The sequence below is a fragment of the Saccopteryx leptura genome, chromosome 4, assembly GCF_036850995.1.
Source record: "Saccopteryx leptura isolate mSacLep1 chromosome 4, mSacLep1_pri_phased_curated, whole genome shotgun sequence".
NCBI lineage: Eukaryota > Metazoa > Chordata > Mammalia > Chiroptera > Emballonuridae > Saccopteryx > Saccopteryx leptura.
The window spans coordinates 111858302-111878970 of NC_089506.1; the positions used below are offsets into that span (position 1 = coordinate 111858302).

Here is a 20669-nt window from a genome sequence, read left to right on the forward strand (position 1 = left end):
GAAAGACTAACTGTACTAAATAAGTCTGCCTTTTCTGGACACATCTCTTTGGCAACAGAAAGAAGGCACTCTTTAACAAATTCTCCCTCCACAAATGGTCTGCCAGTACATGCTATTAGCTTGGCAACTTGAAAACTTGCTCGCAGTGATGAAATATTTAGCTGCTTCTGCCTCCAGTGCTGTACTCAGGGATGGCGGTGATCAGCCTGTGACACTGTGTATACAGCGTCCTGGACATCTGCAGCAGCAGCGGTGGGCCTCTTCTGTGGGAAGCCCACTGCTGCATGTTTCCCCTATTAAAAGCACCTCCTAAAAATAAGACAGCCCCCCCCCCGTCTTTTGGGGGTAAAATTAATATAAGACAGGGTCTTATAATAGGGGAAACATGGTATGTAGTAATGTGGGGGGAGACTTTTGGGCAAAGAGAGGTTATAGGTGTAAGGTCGATGGATAATGGAGGATGGTCACGTAGGAACTCAGACCTGCCCACTTTGGTTAGGACCGCCCACAATCAAGCCCGCCAAAGGAAGCTTCCCAGGAACCATTTGGAAAGAAGTGATCATCTGCCAGCCAGTGAAATTTCACCACGTCATAGTAGCTCCACTTTCCTAGAGGGACCCTTTAAATATCTCCCACGCGGTTTAATCCGTGCAACTTCTCTGGCCTCCATTTTTCCTCGGGGCCAGGGAACCTTGCCGGGCGGGGTGTGCACTCTGTACTCAATAAAGCCGTCTGTTATTCCACACTTTGCAGCTCCGGCCCTCTTCCTTCCTTCTCGGCAGGGAAAAATACCTTACAATAGGGGCCATTATGTTGTACATTTGGGGGAGTATGGGGCCATTGTACTGTGTAGTAATGGTTATAGTGCTTTGCCTTTCTTCCTACTTCTGCTGTTATTTCACACTGCTTCTGGTGATGTGTGTCATATGACATGCTTCCGGAGCCATGACACGTGTGTCCCGCGTCACCGGAAGTAGTACTGTACATGAGTAACGCCGTGCTGACCACCAATGAAAGAGGTGCCCCTTCCAGAAGTGCGGTGGGGCCGGATAAATGGCCTCAGGGGGCCATAGTTTGGGGACCGCTGCTTAAAATAAATAGACATTTGTGACTATATGGAGTTTATGGACAATAGGCAGCTCACTTATCCAATAGCTGGCTTGACTTGGCTCTTTTACAGAGAGCTTCAATTTGTATATTTAAAACATTAACTGTTAGTTCTTTCTGCCTTGCAAATGTAATCTTTTCTTCCTCAGGTACTGCCATTACCCAGAGAATAACGCCATCATCCAGATACAAATACAATCTTTTCCTTTTTGTTTCCCTCTCTGGATGCCTGCCACCATTTGAGCTATGTGTCTCTATATGTTAGTTCTTAGTTTGGAGTCATTTGCTTCTTTCTATGACCATTGCCAACATCTGGCCAGGTCACCATTATCTATTGTCTGTACCACAATTAACATCATCCTAATTGGTCTTACTGCTTCCATTCTTTCCTCCAAACAATATATCCTGCCTTGTAATGGTCGTATTCATTTTAAAATGAATAGCAAGCTGAAGAGTACCTTGTTCCAAAAGAATCAAATGTCTCTCCTTTGCCCCTAAAACAAATGCTAATGCCTTATAATGTCCTACAAGTGCCTACATAATCTGGTCCCTTTGTATCCCTTGTTACACCAGGCTTATTTCAGACTCAAATGGAGTAAGATTAAAAAATAAAAATGATAAAATAATGTCACACAGAAAGGCCCAAAGAGAGCAGTTACCAGAATGAATGCAGATGTCTTAATAAACTCCTCACTAAAAATCATAGTGTATCAGATCGAGTTGAAAAAATAAATTCTAGCTAAATGACAAGAGTAAGAGAAATGCAAGTAATTTAATGTGAGCTGAATTTAGCCTGGAAAGGGAACTTAAAGAAGCCAGATCACCAAAGGTCATCAAGGTTCTCTTGCTAGATGTCATTACACAGGGAAGTGATGCTTGGACTTGAAGGAACTGCTAGGCAACTAAAAGGGGAGTGTTAACACACTTGACAAGTAGCAAAGCAGGAGTGAAATATTACTGGCCCACTGAATTAGTTAATTTAGAGCAATCCTACTTCTAGATTTTTCATGTGAAATAATTACGTCCTTATAGGTTAAACCAGTTTTGATTGGGGTTTTTGTTTCTTTCAGCTGAAAAAGATTTTTAACTGATGAGCCAGGTCATCAACTGTCCACAGAGCTGCATCAGAAAGTGTTCAGAGCCTGACCAGGCAGTGGCGCAGTGGATAGAGTGTCAGACTGGGATGTGGAGGACCCAGGTTCAAGACCCCGAGGTCGCCAGCTTGAGCACGGGCTCATCTGGGTTGAGCAAAGCTCACCAGTTTGGACCCAAGGTTGCTAGCTAGAGCAACCGGTTACTTGGTCAGCTGAAGGCCCACGGTCAAGGCACATATGAGAAAGCAATCAATGAACAACTAAGGTGTCTCAACGAAAAACTGATGATTGATGCTTCTCATCTCTCTCCATTCCTGTCTGTCCCTATCTATCCCTCTCTCTGACTCTCTCTCTGTTTCTGAAAAAAAAAAAAGAAAGAAAGTGTTCAGAGATGAATGTGTTGGATATGTGCTTAAAGGACTTCAAAGCACCTTCTGTTATACCAAAAAGCTGCAAATAATATTGATATGCTGGGAGGAAGGGTCAGGCTTTCCTGTCTCATCCCTCCTTTGGAGAGGGGAGGGAGAAGAATGTAGAAGTTTCTGGCTTACAAGAACAATGGGTCATTTAGTTTTAAATCCAAAATAAAGGTTAACCGAGAAACTTCTTCTCTTTCAATAGGAGACAGAATTTACATACCACCTTGCATTGATTGTAGTTCCTCCCCCTTCCTGGAATCTTGAGAGTAAAATACCTCTAGGATAGTGAGGGAAGAGGAACGCTGAAAGATTTGTAAATATCTTTGATTGTGTTACCTTGAAAGTCTTAATGTTTCTGTGTATCTATCTCCTAGACAAATGTTATAATCTTGTTAATGATTGTGCCATAATGTCATGCTCTCCCCCGCCCATGTGTGATCAGGGGTATATAAACAGCCCCTGAACTATTTTTGGGGCTGCACGATTTGGGCCTGTAGATTCTGCATGTCACCCATATGCAGCTGGCATATTTAAAATTTCCTTTTTAAATAAAACTCTTCAAAACTTATCTGGACTCGGTGTCTGTAAGTGAACTTGATGAAATGAGATACAGTGCCTTTCAGAATCTGGGGTGCAGTACTTTTTAACACTTCTAGGTATCTGTCTTCATGTCTTTTTGAGGTACCTGGTATCTTTTCTCCTGTTTATGTCTTTAATTGTTAAATCTTATTCTTCAGGTCCTTTTTTGTTAGTGGCTTAGTTTGTGGGTGACTTCAGCATTTTTACTCAATCACTTTTGACTTTATGTAATACTGCTTAGGGGCACATGGAGGTAGAAATAAATTGACTGGTTTATCCCTAGATTTTGTTTCTCTCATTAGTGATATGAAAAATGGGTACTATTACGTGATACTCTTTTTCTTACTAAATGTTAGGGAATGGACCCAGCCCAGCAAGTCATTGCCAGATGTTGGGCAGATAAAATGTATTATGCTCACTTTGTTAAAAATGGCGCTGCCCACGTGAGGCCGTCGCCCAGGTGATATTAATGTGTGTTGAGAATCCTTGTAGCCTGGGGCTTGGTTTTGGGATTAAGCCTTTCCCACCCTTTTTGATGTGGGGTGGTACAATCCAATCATGCCTCAGAGAAGTGACTTTGTATTAGAGACTTCCCTATTTTGTATATTGGATAGAGGTTGTGAAGCTACAGTATAAAGTGGGGGCAGAACAAGAGTTTGCTCTCTTGGTTCCTGGGATGATTAGCATGAGAGAGCAGAGGGAGCAGAACAGAGAGCGGAAAGAGGCCATGTGGCCAGGAGAAGCAGCCAAGATGGCGGAGTGCTGAGTGAGATGCCAGTTTGTGCAGAGTTTGTATCTGGGATAAGGAAGGAGATGGGGAACTGAGGAGAATAAGGCTGGTGAGCTAGAAACCTTTGATTCAAGGAAACTCGGATAAGTCAGTGGCTTTGTGAGCACTGAATGTGAGTGGGTTTTGGAGCCCAGTGTGTGTTTTTTTACTTGCCCGCCAGGTGCAAGCTAGGATTAAAGACTATGGCTCATCAGTTTTTGGCTCTGTTGTTTCTTTACCGACTGTCCGAATCCAATGTGAACCTGCATGAGCCGGGCTGCTCTGATGGTAGCCTTGGCTTCTGGCTTTACACCAGAGAACTAAAATATATTTGGAGAAGCCAAACTAACAATTTATTACCTGCCAGAAGTCAGTCCTAGCAGTGGAACAGAGTACTTTTATTTTTTTGAAGATGACATTTGGATGCTATTCCAATAATGTGTTCTATAACTGGAATTAGTAAAAGAGGCATGCTAACTTTGATCACTTGATGAACAATTCTATTTGTAGGGTAAAAATGAGATTGCTTAAAGGCCTAGGTCAATTTCTGAGTTGGTCAAATTGTTGAAGTCCTCCATAATTTTGACTTAAAAATGATTCTTCAGTTTCCTAGTTAACTGACGTCTATATAAAAGCTGTTTAAGAGTTAAAGAGAGATTTCATCTTATTCTTTGCATACCTAAGACAAAAGGAATGGCAAGAAAACACTGTGTCTGAGTCAAGATTAGGATTTAATGCAAGTTGGGTGTTTGGAGTGCACCACCTTAAAGAAGGAGCCTCTTCATTGCCTGCCTTAGATTCTGTGCTTGGGGCACTTGAGCAAGTAACCAGAAAGGAGAAAAGTGAAGCAAGCATTTAATGCTCTTTCCCATTCCCCAGAGTGAGGCTGACTGTCTCTTCTCTTATTGCTCCCTTTCCTTGGCTGTGAACCGCTACTGCTTTTGCTGATCCACAAACTCCAAAGCCTACTTAGAGTCAGTCCATTAAAAACAGAAGCCAAACTTTTCCAGTAAAGAGTGGAGAAAAAGCTTTAGTTGGAATTTACTTTGAAAAATTAAGATTTATGAAAACACTTTCAGTGTATTTTATTTTCACAAAACATAGTTGTCATTGTAGCAACTATGAAATCATATGAAATAAAGAATAGGTCAAGTTTTGTTTGTGGTGCAATTTTTCCAACACAGCTGAAATTGTGGAATGGGTGTCTTAGTTTTCTAGTTCTGTGTTAGAAACTGTGACACAGCAGCTTGGAGTGGTGTCCATTTGTTAGCTTATACCTCTGTAGGTCTGAAGTCCACCTCGGTTGCTTTGCTACATTATATGCTTGGGATCTCCTAAGGCCAAAATCCAGTTGTTAGCCAGGCAGAGCTCTTTCTGAAGGCTCTGGGCAAGAACCTGCTTCCAAGCTCAATCAGATTGTTGGCAGGCTATAGTTCCTCCTGGTTTGGGGGCTAAGGCTCCATTCTCATGCTGTCAGACAAGGGCCTCTAAGCTTCTGGAAGCCACCCGATTCCTTGTCACATGGCCTTCTCCATCTTCTTATATCAACAAAGCAACAGAGCCTTCTTGCGCTTTGAATGTCTCTGACTTTCCCTTCTACTGCCAGCCAAAGAAAGCTCTCTGTTATAAAGAGCTCATGAGATTAGATTAGGTCCACCCAGGTAATCTTCCTTTTGCCACATAAACAACATAATCGTGGGAATGGTATCTCATTATATTTACAGATTCCATCCACACGCAGAGATGAGAGAATTCTACAAGGGCCAAGATCACTGGGGATGATCTTTAGAATTCTGCCTACCACAGTACACAATATGACATTGTTCACATAGTATTTAACATTGTAAAAAAGCCGTCAAAGCAGTCAAATGGAAGGGATTGTCAGTCTTCCCAAGAGTGAATATTTTAATCTTGTGATACTAAAATTATTGCTCTTTGAAGTACCAATCAGGTTGTCATCTGTATTCATTTTTGCTTCTTCAGTTGCTGGCAAGACAGAATTTTCAAGTCTTCTTCTGTTACTAGATTTGTTAGGGATTTTAGTTTTACATGATTTTTGGTTCATGAAACCCTGCATTTTTTGGCAAGACTTGCAACTTAATTTCACATCGGTTTGTATTTGCTTTTTTTGATTCTGTGCAATACCGTCCGGTCGATGAAAGGTGACTGTAAGATGCTGGGAGGGACCCCACCAAGCACTGAGAAGTGAGAGACGCACTCATCTACTTACTGAGGCAGCAGTCTGGTTCTCACAAAACCTCTCCATTATTATTTTCAGCAATTGTCTATTAATGTCCATTCATGCCTGACACTCTGTACAGGATGATAATTCTTAATATTTCTTCCTGACAAACTCTTATGCATCTTTCTAAGACTAGCTCAAATTTCTCTTTCCTGGAGAAATCTTCTCTGAGCTACTCTTGTCTCTCTTCCCATTGATAGATACGTGAATTCCAAACTGCCCTCTTGATGTTCCGCTTATCTGTCAGACCTCACCCTTACTGCCCCTGAGACAGAGGAATTCCAAAAAGCTGACAAGCCGCCCCAAGGAGGGGCTCCAGACATATCAGGACTTTTAATTCAACACCCACATGCTCGAAGCCCCCCAAGGAGGAGCATTCGGACATACCAGAACTTTTGCCTCAGTATCCCCTCAGGCTCTCCCAAACACTATATAACTCGCCCCTAGTCTGTAACCGGTGCTCTTCTCCCCAGGAGAAGTGCCCGGCAGGGTTCCTTTCTTCCTTTCAATAAAGCCTGTTACTCTGGTCTTTCGGACTCCCATGGATTCCAACACCCATCACCCTCCAGTATAACTGTCCCCTTTCTCCAAGCCCTTGGCCCAAGCATCTATTATGCTCCTTAGCAGACTGTGTCCAACAAATTAATGCTTTACATCTCAGATGAATTAGAAACATCACCTAAAAGGAACATGTCTTAATTATTTTGTACTATAGGTATTTAGCTTAATTACTAACATATAGTAAATATTAAATAAATGTTAATAAACCCTAGAGAAATAATATAGGTTTAGGTAGACCAGTGGTTCTCCACTAGAGGTGATTTTACCCCTACTCCCCCCAAATAGGACGTCTGGCAATGAGTGGAGACATTTTGGTTGTCACAAATCACGAGGGAAGGAGGAAGAATTCTACTGGGTCAGTGGATAAAGCTCAGGTATCCTGCTAAATGTCCTCCAATGCAAAGGATAGCCTCCACTCACACCAAAGATGCTAACCAGCCAATAATGTTAATAGTGTGAAGGCTGAGAAAACCTAAGCTCGCCTGACCAGGCGGTGGTGCAGTGGATAGAGCGTCAGACTGGGATGCGGAGGACCCAGGTTCGAGACACCGAGGTCACCAGCTTGAGCACGGGCTCATCTGGTTTAAGCAAAGCTCACCAGCTTGGACCCAAGGTCACTGGCTTGAGCAAGGGGTTACTCAGTCTGCTGAAGGCCTGTGGTCAAGGCACATATGAGAAAGCAATCAATGAACAGCTAAGGTGTTGCAACGAAAAACTAATGATTGATGCTTCTTCTCTCTCTCTGTTCCTATCTGTCTCTATATATAACTCTCTCTGACTCTCTCTCTATCTGTCTCTGTAAAAAAAAAAGAAAAAGAAAACCTAAGCTCAATAATATATAGAGAGGGTCAAACTTTGCATCCTTGGGTAGAAAACAAGGAGAGAAGTCAGAATTGTAGAATATCTTGCATTTCTTTAATCATAAATTGGGAAACTAACAAGAGTTAAACTCGGGGTCAAATTTTTACTGTTTATATACTCAACACTCATGGTTTCCCTAGCAACCAGAACTCTATGTTATTATAATGGCAAGAAAAATATACAGTGGTTGCAGGTAGTATATATTTGCTCTGGTTAGTTTCACTGGAGAGAAGAGTTTGGAAGAAATTTGTGACTGAGACAAAAATAAACTATGAAAGAGAAGAAGAATATGATATTTTTAAAAAGGATATGCACCAGAGAGTATATCTATATGTTGCTGACATATTGCTTCTCCCAATGTCTCTGGTCCATTCAGTGTGGGGCAGTGGTTCCCAGCATGTGGCCTCTGGTGCTGCAGGACCAGCTAAGAAACGCAGAATCTCATGCCCCATTTCAGACCTACTGAATCAGAAACTCTGGGATTGAGCCCAACAGTGTACATTTTTAAAGCCTTCCAGGTGATTTTGATCCATGCATGTAGGTAATAAATAAAATAGCTGCTTATCGATTTTTTTCTCACTAGTTCCACTCACTAATTAATTAACATCATGGCTTGAAAGAAGCCCTGGGCAAGAAAGAAGTTCATGTCACTGATGCCCTGTATAGAATGGCTTGGGTTTGAAGTAAGCTAAACTGGTTCTTAGACTATCTCCCCTACAGATTTTATGGCCCCACAATGCAATAATACTCTACTATTGCCTGTATTATTGCTCTTCCAAGCTTTCAGCCAGATGCAGTCACTCAGGGATTCAGTGTCACCCTTTACCTCTGTCCTTTGCCTACATAAATCCACTTAATCCAGGAACACTAGTATGACAAACATTATAGATCCACTTCTAAAAGTGATAAAACAGCCAAAACAGTAACTTGTCTGTGTTCATGCAGCAGTAATTGTTGAGGAAGAGATAGAAACTAGATCTACAAAACACATATTCCCTGTGCTGTGCAACAGTGGATTTCTGATCACCGAGGCCACTTTTATTAGACAATAATTAATCTCCTTTAATTAGATTTCCTCAAGTCTTTTATTTTAGTAAGCAGAATACCTACTGCTTTATAGTATGCTGCAACAGAGGTTATTATTTTATAGTTTGTTTTGTTAGGCATTGTATATGACATAAAACTTTGCGTTAGAGTTGAGTCTATTTCTTAAATCAGGGAATATTATTTCTTTTTTATTTATGAGCATTGGTAACAATATGTGAGAGAATAAAGTTGCTCTTGGTATTCAAGGTAGTACATAGAAGTACTGGGATGCATTGAACTAGTGTTTGCCTTTGTATGTCTTTTAGTCTTTACAGCTCAGCAAGTAAATTTAGAACATGTTCTGAACATTTTAAAAATAAAATTTCTTCTTTTCAGTCCTAAAAATGAGTCATATCAGAAACCCATCTTATCTTTATTTCAAAGAAAGAAATTATTTTTGTAAAAGTATAGGGAATCCAAGTACCTGGTATAGTAAGAGTAAAAAAGACTTGGAAGAATGTTCTTTTGCAAAAGTGATGTGGAAACCAGATGCTTTAATATTGTGTAGATGATCCAAGAAATTATGATAAGCTTTTGGGTTACACCAGTTGGAGAGAGACAAAGGGTATCAATGTGGTGGAAGAAGAGTGAGTAAAGATTTATGAGGATTCATTCTTCTAGGAGACTACCAAAGAATTTCCAAAAAAAATATAAAGAAGAGTAAACAAATTCAAACTATTTTTTCTTATCTGCCTGGAAGATTCTAGAATAAATGTGCCAAAAGTACAATTTGCTTTTTCAGAACTGCACTCCATGGGATACTGTTTTTCTTAAGAGATACTATAGATGAATGGATAAAGATGTGATATGGAATATTATTTAGCCTTGAAAAAGAAGAAAATCTTGCCACCTGTGATGATATGGATAGATCTTCTGGGTGTTAGGCTAATTATAATAAACCAGACAGAGAAAAACTAATACTGTATAATCTCACTTATATATGGAATCTAAAATGAATAAACAAACCAACCAAAAAATCAACCAACTGAATTCATAGATGTAGAGAACAGATTGGTGACTCCAAGAGGTGGGGTTGGGGGATGGGCAAAATGGCTGAAGGAAATCCAAAGGTACCTAATTCCAGCTATAAATTAAAGAAATCATGGGGTATAATCTACAGCATAGTTTCATGGTTAATAATACTGTATTGTATATTTGAAAGTTGCTTTTGAGTAAATTTTAAAAGTTCTCATCACAAGAAAAAATATGCAAGTATGGATGGTAATGGATATTAACTTGAATTATTGTGGTGATAATTTCACAGTATATACAAACATGAAATCATTATGTTACATTTCTGAAACTAATATGTCAATTTTATCTCAATTAAAAGAGCTACTACGTACCAGTTACTCGAAGTCTATCTGTACCAACCACAACTTCACTTTCATCAACAGTAAACAGTGACTTGCCTTCTTTGGAATTGATCTGAAACTGTTGATTCTGGAATTCTACCATTTTGGGACCTGAAGGATTAATTAAAAGTTTATTATCAAGTGTTACTACATGCAGTGTCATAATCTCTATTTTTACACATTCCATGTCATCTAGAAATAGCAAATTATTAAATATTTAGTATTTGTTACCAATAGTTTTCTTTTATTCTATTATTAAACTTAAATATTTTAAGCCTAAATCTATTATATTATTAAAATTAATTTATGTCAGCTCTGTGCTAATCTATATCAAATATATGTATGCATAAATTATTTAAAACAATTTTTGCAGGTTTTTGAAACTTGCCAAAAATAATTTAATTCTGCTACTCTTATTCTTTAAATTTGCATTCAGAATATAAAATAAATATTTTGTATTCTGAAATGTGAGATTTATTTAAAAGCATCTTATGAATGGTTCACTTTAATGGCTAAAGTTAACCCAGAAAATGTTTTATACTCAGATTATCTTCTCTGCCCTTTTCCTCAGAAAATGTTCTCACCTTTTATTCCACAGAAAAAAACAGACATCACCATGGAAGAACACCCTCAAATACTGTCCTGCCCTAAGGCATTTTTGTTTTCTTCACATTCATTCTTTCTTTTTATTTCAGTGACAAAGGAATCACTTTCTCCTCCAAGTTTAATTTCTTCATATCAGCTTTAGACCCATTGCCTTTCAAATCATTACTGTATTCAACAACTGCTTAATCTGTGCTACGATGGGCCAGGCCATGGGGATACTGGTATCCCCAGGGAGTGAATGAGACCTAGTACTCATTATTTTATGTTTCATAATTTTTCTTTCTGCTTCCAATCTTTCTAACCCTGGCGGCATAATGGATTAATCTCTTTAGAACTCAGTTTTCAGCATTTGCTTAAAAAACTACAAGTGTTTCCTGGTTCTTTTGTATATTAGCTTTATATTCTTATCTACTAGAAAAGCAAGTTTATCAAGAAAAGCTGGTGGTTTGTGTGGAGGCGTCCTGGTGATCCCATGTGCTCATTCAAGTTGATGGATACCTGCTAGAAATTAGATATATTCTTTTCAATTAATACATAAATCCATTTTGAACATGGTCACCAGCATATTCTTATGTTATTTTATTAATTTGTACCTCAAAACCATTCAATGATTCTTCATTTAAATGTGCGTATGTACATCACTTATAAAGTGAAAATCATTTTCCCCTCTGTTTTATCTTCTTTTTCTTAAGGAAGCATGCCTTAATTTTGTGAGTAGTTGCCTGTATTATTGCTCTTCTGAGCTTTCAGCCAGATGCAGTCACCCAGTGATTCAGTGTCATCCTTCACCTCTTCTGGGTCACTGATATATTAAATTTATTTGAGTATAAAATTAAAAGAAAAAAACTCTGAAATAATTACCCAGTAAGAGTTCAAAGAGTATTGCTCATTGGAGGTTCATATAATAATTTTTAGGAGGTTTTATAAAAGTTAAAGGTGTTAAACTAAATGACAACTTTTTCTGTAACCATTGTCATGAACATGGTTGAAATCTTCAACAAATAAATCTAATTTCATTTTTTATCAGTAACAAGTCATCTAAGTACTTATTTAGATCAAAGGAAATGCAGGAAAGTGAGTCCATTCTGTTCAAAACAAACTTAATGCATTTTTTTTTATATTTAAGGTTCTGTGCTAAAAATTGAAGATATACAAGTGAGTGAGATGTAGCTCACAACTCATAAAAGTTCACAGTTTGTGAAAGAAAGAAAGCATATACATTTTGTTCCAGGACAATTTGATAAATACCATGACACAGGTAGGGAGAGTGTTCAATGAGAACCCTGACAAATCATCCATGGTCCCCCCTTGTGGGTCAGGAACAGGAGGATGTCGGAGCTGACGTCAAGAAACAATTTATGGTTCCCTGGTGGTGGGAGGAGGCGCTCCAGGCAGAGGTGCTACTTGAATAAAGACACAGTAGTGAATAAATTTCACCCACATTTTACCAAAAAATAGGCATTGAATGTTAAATTTAAATGTTTTCCACTTCAGAAGAAACTGTTCTCTAATGATAAACCCATAATAACAGGGATTATCATCTCTTAAAATAACTGAGTTTGTGGTAAAGGGTTTGAGCAAAAAAGAAAAAAAAGAAATTCATGGACACAGACAACAGTGTGGTCATTGCTGGGGAAGAGGGATGGTGGAGGTGGCGAAGGACTTGGGAGGGATAAATAGTGATTGTTGGGGACTTGCATTAGGATGGTGAACACTCAAAACAGTGCACAGATGATGTGCTGTGGAATTGTGCACCTAAGTGTAATTTTGTTAACCAGTGTCAGTCCAGTCAAGTCAATAAAAAAACATGTATGCTGGATAAACTCAGGACCTAATGATCAAACTTCTAAGCAAAAGAGAAATGCAATTAATTATGTAGAATAAGATACAAAGATTAAAACAGAACAGAGTTCTGTTTAATAAAATATGAACTCTGTGTAAAACAGAGTTCTTAAATAATAAAAATATGGAGTTCTTATATAATAAAAAGAAATCATCAGGCTAACATATATTTATGATTTCCAATGTAACATGATTCTGTTTTGTAAAAACAACTATTTAAAAAGAGAGACACTGATTTTTTTCTGCTTCGGGTTGTGAGTGGCTGTTTCAGCTGGGTCCCGAGGGCTCGGGAATCCTGTAGAGTGAAGACTTAATTACAAAGTAATGGCGAACTTCTGAAGCTCATTGCCAGGACTGTGATGGTATATGAAGGGAATGTGGAAGGTGGATATAAGACCCTAGATAGAATCCTCACCGTGGATGGGTTCACCGAGTCAGCCCAGTAGGAGAACCTCTATTCTGCAACCCCATCTTCTCTTACCATTTCTTGCAATAAACCCAATTACACACACACACACACACACACACACACACACACACACACACAATTTAAAGAGTAAAATTAAAAATTAAAAAAATAAAAAGACACTGAAAGCTACCAGTTTGTGTTGGAAGTATACTTCTCATCTTTGTATTTCCATAATCTAAAGGTCCACCCAATCTCTTAGATTTGACAAATCTATAGAATTTCAATAGTGTAGAAAATGTATACACATTCTTTTTACCTACTGGGTTGCCTTTTTGTTATTTTTCAACTATATATTTTTTTGCTCTAATTTGTTTTTTCACTGTGCAAGATTCCATGTGACCTCACTCCTATGTGACCTGGTTCCTGGTCTTAGCTGATTGGATGGAGGTACATAGCCCACCCCAAGGGCATTTGGTTGAAGCTTAGTTGGGCCAATTAGAATACTTTGTTGTGAATTTAGAATTCATGAAATTGAAAACTAAGTTGATCGATATTGAGAACTACAGCTAATCAGATGAAGAACCAGAAAGGTCCGAAAGGTCCTGTAGAGTTAGAACAGATGCAGCCATAATATCCAAGGGACAGGGATGGGCAAATACACACTGGAAGTGAGGGGTACTTGGCAGAGAGCAAGAGAGGCACAAAGTGAGAGGTGGGGGAAGAGAGAGAGAACAAATACTTTTGGCTCTTTGTTCTCTTGAGGACAACTGCTTTGGTTACTTTCTGCATTTTTTTGGTCTCTATGAGATTCTTTTGTATTCTGCAATAATCATTTGTTTCTTGTACCTTGAATGGCCCTTTATTTCTCAGAATCAAAATAACTTTAATTAAAATACTTTTAGATTGTCCTCTGTGGTGCTAATTATTCTCTCTGATCAACACGGCATATTTTTCTAAATTGATACATTGATTGTTCATAAATAACTTTGAATTCTTTAGAAGAAAAAACAAATTTACCCATTCAGCACATTGTTCAAGGACCTACACATGCAAAGCACGCTGATGAAGCCTGACTCACCCACTCTCAGTCTGCCCATGACCTCTCCTTCAGAGTTCTGTGCATTCACAGTCACATTCTGAGTAGACTGTAGAAGCAGAGATGAGTCCTGGAAAGGGATTTATGAAATTAGCCAAATGTATACTGTTTAAAATGATTATATCTTTATATTTGTATATAAATTTGAGATGTATACAAAATGATTCTCCATAGTCACAGATCCTATAATCTTAATCATTGTTTTTATTAAATTATTTTAAAACCTTGAATTATATTATATTAAGAAGTAAATGTATTAACTTTTTTTTAATAAAATAGAGCAATCTTATGCTTGTGTATACTGGTTACAATGCACCAAATCAGATCTCAAGGTGAAGATCTAAAGCAATCAAGTTTTAATGTGTTTGTGCTTCTGAAACTTGTATAATTTTGTTAACTAGTGTCACCTCAACAAAGTCAATAAAAAGAAAAAACAGTTTCAATGTGTTTTTTTCTTTTCCAAAGAATTAAAATTTCATTTGTTACTATTTATGTTTAGGACATGATAGTGTGTGTGCGTGCGTGCGTGTGTGTGTGTGTGTGTGTTTAAGTGAGAGGAGAGACAGTGAGACAGACTCCCTCATACACCCTGACCAGGGGGTTCCCTGGCAACTCCAGTCCAGGGCCAATGCTCTAATTAACCAACCTATTTTTTAGCACCTGAGGCTGATGCACTTCAACCAACCCAGGTATTCTCAGCGCTTGGGGCCCACTCTGAGGGAGGTAAAGAGAAACAGATGGTCCCTTCTCACAGGTGCCCTGACCGAGGATCGAACCCTGGACATCCATACACCGGGCTGACACTCTGTCCACTGAGCCAACATAATATACTTTATGAAGATAAACCAGAAAATGGTTAGCACTTCTCTAATAAATACCATGTTACTTTTAAAATGCAAAAACTTGTCATAATTGCAAAAGAGCTTTTAAAATTTATTGGATGCCTTTTTTGAGCTTTTTGTTAAAAGATAAAGTGGCTTTATTCTCACGTTAATGTTTTCTGTGGTATCAGTTCTGAATGGGAGGTTTTGTTTTACAGAAAATTACTTTCTTTCATGTAAGTATTTTCTTCATAAGTAGTACAGTAATTAGTCTGATGAACAAGTCTATGCTCATTGTGAAGAAGGGGCATTTCCATTTTCTAGGTGCAAAAGCTGAGGTCTAAGCATTGTGCTTGAGTTCCTCAGTTTTTATCATTAGCTAGTGATATCCTTTTAAACAAATTTTATGACATTTATAGAATGACAGCAAGGTAGAAGGGAAATATTTTATTTTTCCATTCATATGAATTGAATTCTGGTTGACATTCTTAGACAAAAACAATGTATCATTTATATTGTATTTAGCCTTAAGAAGTAGATAAAAGAGACAGAGGACATGATATCTTTTCCCCAGAGTATGCAACTTAAATAAGGAGCTATAAGAGAGATACACAAAAAGACCATTACATATGTAAGAATGTGTTGGTGGGGTCCAAATATAGATCACAACTGCCCTAAGAGTTCTCAGTGATTCCCCTGTAGCCACTTCATATATGGGTATGATTAAATTACTTCAAATTTGAATCTGAAATGGGAATACTACTCAAACATAAAAAAGACTTAAATCTTACCTTTCGTCATAGCATGGATGGACCTAGAGAGTATTATGCTCAGTGAAACAAGTCAGTCAAAGACAAATACCATGTGATTTCACTTATATGTGAAATCTAAAGAACCAAATAAGCAAACAAAGTAGAAACTGAGTCACAGATACAGAGAACAGACTGACAGCTGTCAGAGGAAAGGAGGTTGGGAACCTGGGTGAAAAAGCTAAAGTGATTAAGCAGTATGAGTTGGTAGTTACAGAAAAGTCACAGAGCTGCAGATTACAGCATAAGAAATATAGACAATGACATAACGATTATCTATGTATGGGGCCAGGTGGGTACTTGAAACATTGTGGGAACCATTCTGTAAAGTACATAATTTTTTAACCAACTTGCTGTACATCTGAAACCAATACAAAATAATAGTGAATATAAACTGTAATTTAAACAAGAAAGTTGGAGAAGCTATACAATTGACCCTTGAACAATGCAGGGGTTAGGGATGTTGACATCCCCAACAATAAAAAATCCTCATATTTTGATTCTCTAAAAACTTAGCTACTAATAGCCTACTGTTGTCCTGAAGCCTTATTGATAACATAAATAGTTGATTAATACATATTTTGTATATTATATGTATTATATACTGTATTATTACAGTAAAGTAACCTAGAGGGAAAAATGTTATTATGAATACTGTAAGAAAGAGAAAACATATATACAGCATTTCTTGAAAAAATCCACACATAAGTGGACCCTCACAGTTCATACCCAGGTTGTTCAAAGATCACTGTACTAATAACAGGCAAGGTAGATTTCAAAGCAAGAGATAAAGATCTCAGAGATACAGAGGGTCATTTCAAATGATGTAGGAGTGAATTCATTAACATTTATGTAGCTAAACATTTACATACCTAATGTTTGAGCTTCAAGATACATGAAGCAAAAGCCAATAGAACTGAAAGAAAAAGTAGAACTTTTCACATTTATAATCAGAGATTTCACATTCCTCTCTCAGTAACTGATATAACAAACCCACAGAAAATTAATAAGGATATAGGAGATTTGAATTGTCAATTTCACTTTCTTATTTCTCTGTAGTTTTGTTCTTTCATGTGACTTGAACATGGTTTCACATCTCATTTTTTGGCCACATCTCTTCGGATCTAGAATGCTTCTGCACTCTGTCCAGCCATGTAAATGTGCCCTTAGGTACATATTTGATTGGTTTAGAAACCTGTCTTAAGCCAAACAAAGGACTTCATAGGATATTTTCTTCTTTTTTTTTAAAAAAATATTTTATTTATTGATTTTTTGTGAGAGAGAGGAGTGAGGGAGAGAGACAGAGAGAGAGAGAAGGGGGAGGAGCAGGAAGCATCAACTCCCATATGTGCCTTGACCAGGCAAGCCCAAGGTTTCAAACCAGCGACCTCAGTGTTCCAGGTCGACGCTTTATCCCACTGTGCCACCACAGGTCAGGCGATAGGATATTTTCTAACCAGATTATTCATTGAAAAGAGAAGACTCAAATGACCAATGTCAGAAATTGTAGAGGGGACACCATTAAGGATTCTCCAGACTTTCAAAGAATGACAATGTAGACGCAGAGGAAAGAGTCTGAGAGATGGGCCCTTTGGCAAATAATATTCTAATTAGAGTATGATGAAGCTTCCTTGCTTGACAAAAATTTCTTCAGGCCCCTAAAACCTTTCCTAGGCTCATTGATGCACTTCCTGGTCAAACCTAATTTTAGTCAGAACCCTACAGAGTGTGTTTAACCAGAACCTCTCACACAGGCTATCCCATCCCACCCTTGCTATCTGGTCTCCCTTACCGTCTGAACATATACCTCATCCTCTACCTTCTCCCAGGTGTACCTTACCTTCATCATTCTCCTGTCCCCTGCCCCATTGCTCTGTCAACCATCAAACCACCAGTCTTCTGTCATGGGTCTGTTATTCATTTTTTAGAAAAAAATAATCTGGTTAGACGTTGGTCAATTTTTATTGATCTAAAAGAGCCAGTTTTTGGTTTTACTGATCTCTCCATTGCTTTTATGTTTTCTATTTTTTTATTTCTGTTTTTTATTCTATCACTTCTTCTCATATGTTTGGTTTAATTTGTTTTTATTCTACTTATTAAGGTATATTCAGAAGTCACTGATATTCCTTTTTCTCTAAAATAGACATTTAGTACTATAAGTTTCCCTCTAAGCACTACTTTAACTACATCCCTTGAAATTTGATATATATTTTTTTTATTTTTAATCTGTCAAAAATACTTTTTAATGTTTTCTTGCTTCTCTGACTCATGGATTATGTATAAATATTTTATTTAATTTTAAAATATTTGGAAAATATTTAAATATTTTCATGTTACTGTTTTCTTATTGAATTAATTATGGTCAGATAACATGTTGTATGATTTGAATACTTCTAAATTTATTGAGAATTGTTTTATAGTTCAAAATATGATTTTAATAAATATTCCTTGTGCATCAAAAATGACTTTTATTCTGTTGTTGGGGGAGTACTATATAAATGTTAATTATATCAAATAAGTTGACAGTGTTATTCAAATCTCCTATATCCTTATTAATTTTCTGTGGGTTTGTTATATCAATTACTGAGAGAGGGATGTGAAATCTCTGATTATAAATGTGAAAAGTTCTACTTTTTCTTTCAGTTCTATTGGCTTTTGCTTCATGTATCTTGAAGCTCAAACATTAGGTATGTAAATGTTTAGCTACATAAATGTTAATGAATTCACTCCTACATCATTTGAAATGACCCTCTGTATCTCTGAGATCTTTATCTCTTGCTTTGAAATCTACTTTGCCTGTTATTAGTACAGTGATCTTTGAACAACCTGGGTATGAACTGTGAGGGTCCACTTATGTGTGGATTTTTTCAAGAAATGCTGTATATATGTTTTCTCTTTCTTACAGTATTCATAATAACATTTTTCCCTCTAGGTTACTTTACTGTAATAATACAGTATATAATACATATAATATACAAAATATGTATTAATCAACTATTTATGTTATCAATAAGGCTTCAGGACAACAGTAGGCTATTAGTAGCTAAGTTTTTAGAGAATCAAAATATGAGGATTTTTTATTGTTGGGGATGTCAACATCCCTAACCCCTGCATTGTTCAAGGGTCAATTGTATAGCTTCTCCAACTTTCTTGTTTAAATTACAGTTTATATTCACTATTATTTTGTATTGGTTTCAGATGTACAGCAAGTTGGTTAAAAAATTATGTACTTTACAGAATGGTTCCCACAATGTTTCAAGTACCCACCTGGCCCCATACATAGATAATCGTTATGTCATTGTCTATATTTCTTATGCTGTAATCTGCAGCTCTGTGACTTTTCTGTAACTACCAACTCATACTGCTTAATCACTTTAGCTTTTTCACCCAGGTTCCCAACCTCCTTTCCTCTGACAGCTGTCAGTCTGTTCTCTGTATCTGTGACTCAGTTTCTACTTTGTTTGCTTATTTGGTTCTTTAGATTTCACATATAAGTGAAATCACATGGTATTTGTCTTTGACTGACTTGTTTCACTGAGCATAATACTCTCTAGGTCCATCCATGCTATGACGAAAGGTAAGATTTAAGTCTTTTTTATGTTTGAGTAGTATTCCATTTTATATATGGTACCACAGCTTTTTTAACTGCTCATCTATTGATGGGCACTTGGATTGCTTCCGTATCTTGGCTATTGTAAATAATGCTGCAATAAACACAGGAGTGCATATATTCTTTCAAATTAGTGTTTCAGGATTCTTCAGATATATTCCCAGAAATAAAATTGCTGGGTTATAAGGCAGTTTCATTTTTAATTTTTTTTTTGAGGAAACTCTATACTGTTTTCCATAATGGAAGCACAGAAAGGTATTCTCACCAACAGTGCACAAACATTTCTGTTTCTCCATATCCTTGCCAACACTTGTTGTTTACAGATTTATTGATGACAGCCATTCTGACAGGTGTGAGGTGGTATCTTGTTGCGGTTTTGATTTATGTCTCTCTAATGATTCGTGATGTTGAGCAACTTTTCTTATGTTCATTGGCTATCTGTATGTCTTCCCTGGAGAAGTGTCTATTCAGGTCTTCTGCCCACTTTTTATTTGGGTTGTTTGTTTCTCTGATGTTGTGTTGTCTGAATTCTTTACAAATTTTGGATAAAAACACCCTTATCAAATATATCATTGGTAAGTATGTTCTCCCATTTAGTTACTTGTCTTTTCATTTTATTGATGGTTTCCTTGGCTGTGCAAAAACCTTTTAGTCTTATGTAGTTCCAAATTTTTATTTGTTCTTTTGTTTCTCTTTCCCAGGAGATATAGCAGAAAAAAAATAATGGTTAAGAGACTTGTGTGAAATTTTCACTCCCACTTTTTTCATCAGTTTTAGTATAGCATATTCTTTTAAAATTCTTTTACCAACCTGGCTGGATAGCCTTGTGGGTTAGAGCATCAGCCAGAAGCACAGCGGTTGCTGGTTTTATCTCCAGTCAGGGCACATACAGAAACAGATCAATGTTCTTGTCTCTCTCTCTCTCTCCCCCTTCTTCTCTGGCTAAAATCAATGAATAATTTTTTTAAAATTCTTTTACCATTAACTTACTTGTGTCTTTATCATTAAAGTGGGTTTTTGTAAGTGGCATATAGTTAGTCTTGCTTCTTCATTCAATATGATAATCTGTGGCTTTCAATTAGAATGTTAAGACCAATTTATTTTGATGTGATTATTGATGTAGCTTGGTTTCAATTTACCACCTTGCTATTTGTTTTCTATTCATTCCATTTGCTCTTTGTGTCCTTTACTGGCTTTCTTTTGGATTGAGTATAATTTATGGTTTTATTTCATCTCCTTTGTTGATATATTGGCTCTTCTTTGTGTGTGTTTTACTTTTGAATTTATACTGAACATCTTTAACTATCTTCAATTAATTTTATGCCAGTTTTATTGTGGTCATATATTTTACTTGTTTCTTTGTTGTAAACCCTGAAATACATTGTTATTATTTCTACTTTAGT

At 37.2% G+C, this 20669-nt stretch overlaps 1 protein-coding gene across 3 annotated transcripts in view; it reads right to left on the reverse strand.

Annotated features, from left to right (window-relative positions):
* SGCG (sarcoglycan gamma) overlaps positions 1 to 20669 on the reverse strand; it is a 78294-nt gene that overhangs the window by 11089 nt on the left and 46536 nt on the right. For all 3 annotated transcript variants that reach the window (XM_066381003.1, XM_066381002.1, XM_066381004.1), the window contains exons 4-5: positions 14009 to 14096; positions 10065 to 10184 (exon numbers count right to left, since the gene is read on the reverse strand). In XM_066381003.1, coding sequence (XP_066237100.1) covers positions 10065 to 10184; positions 14009 to 14096 — 208 coding nt within the window. The remainder of the gene's footprint in view (positions 1 to 10064; positions 10185 to 14008; positions 14097 to 20669) is intronic.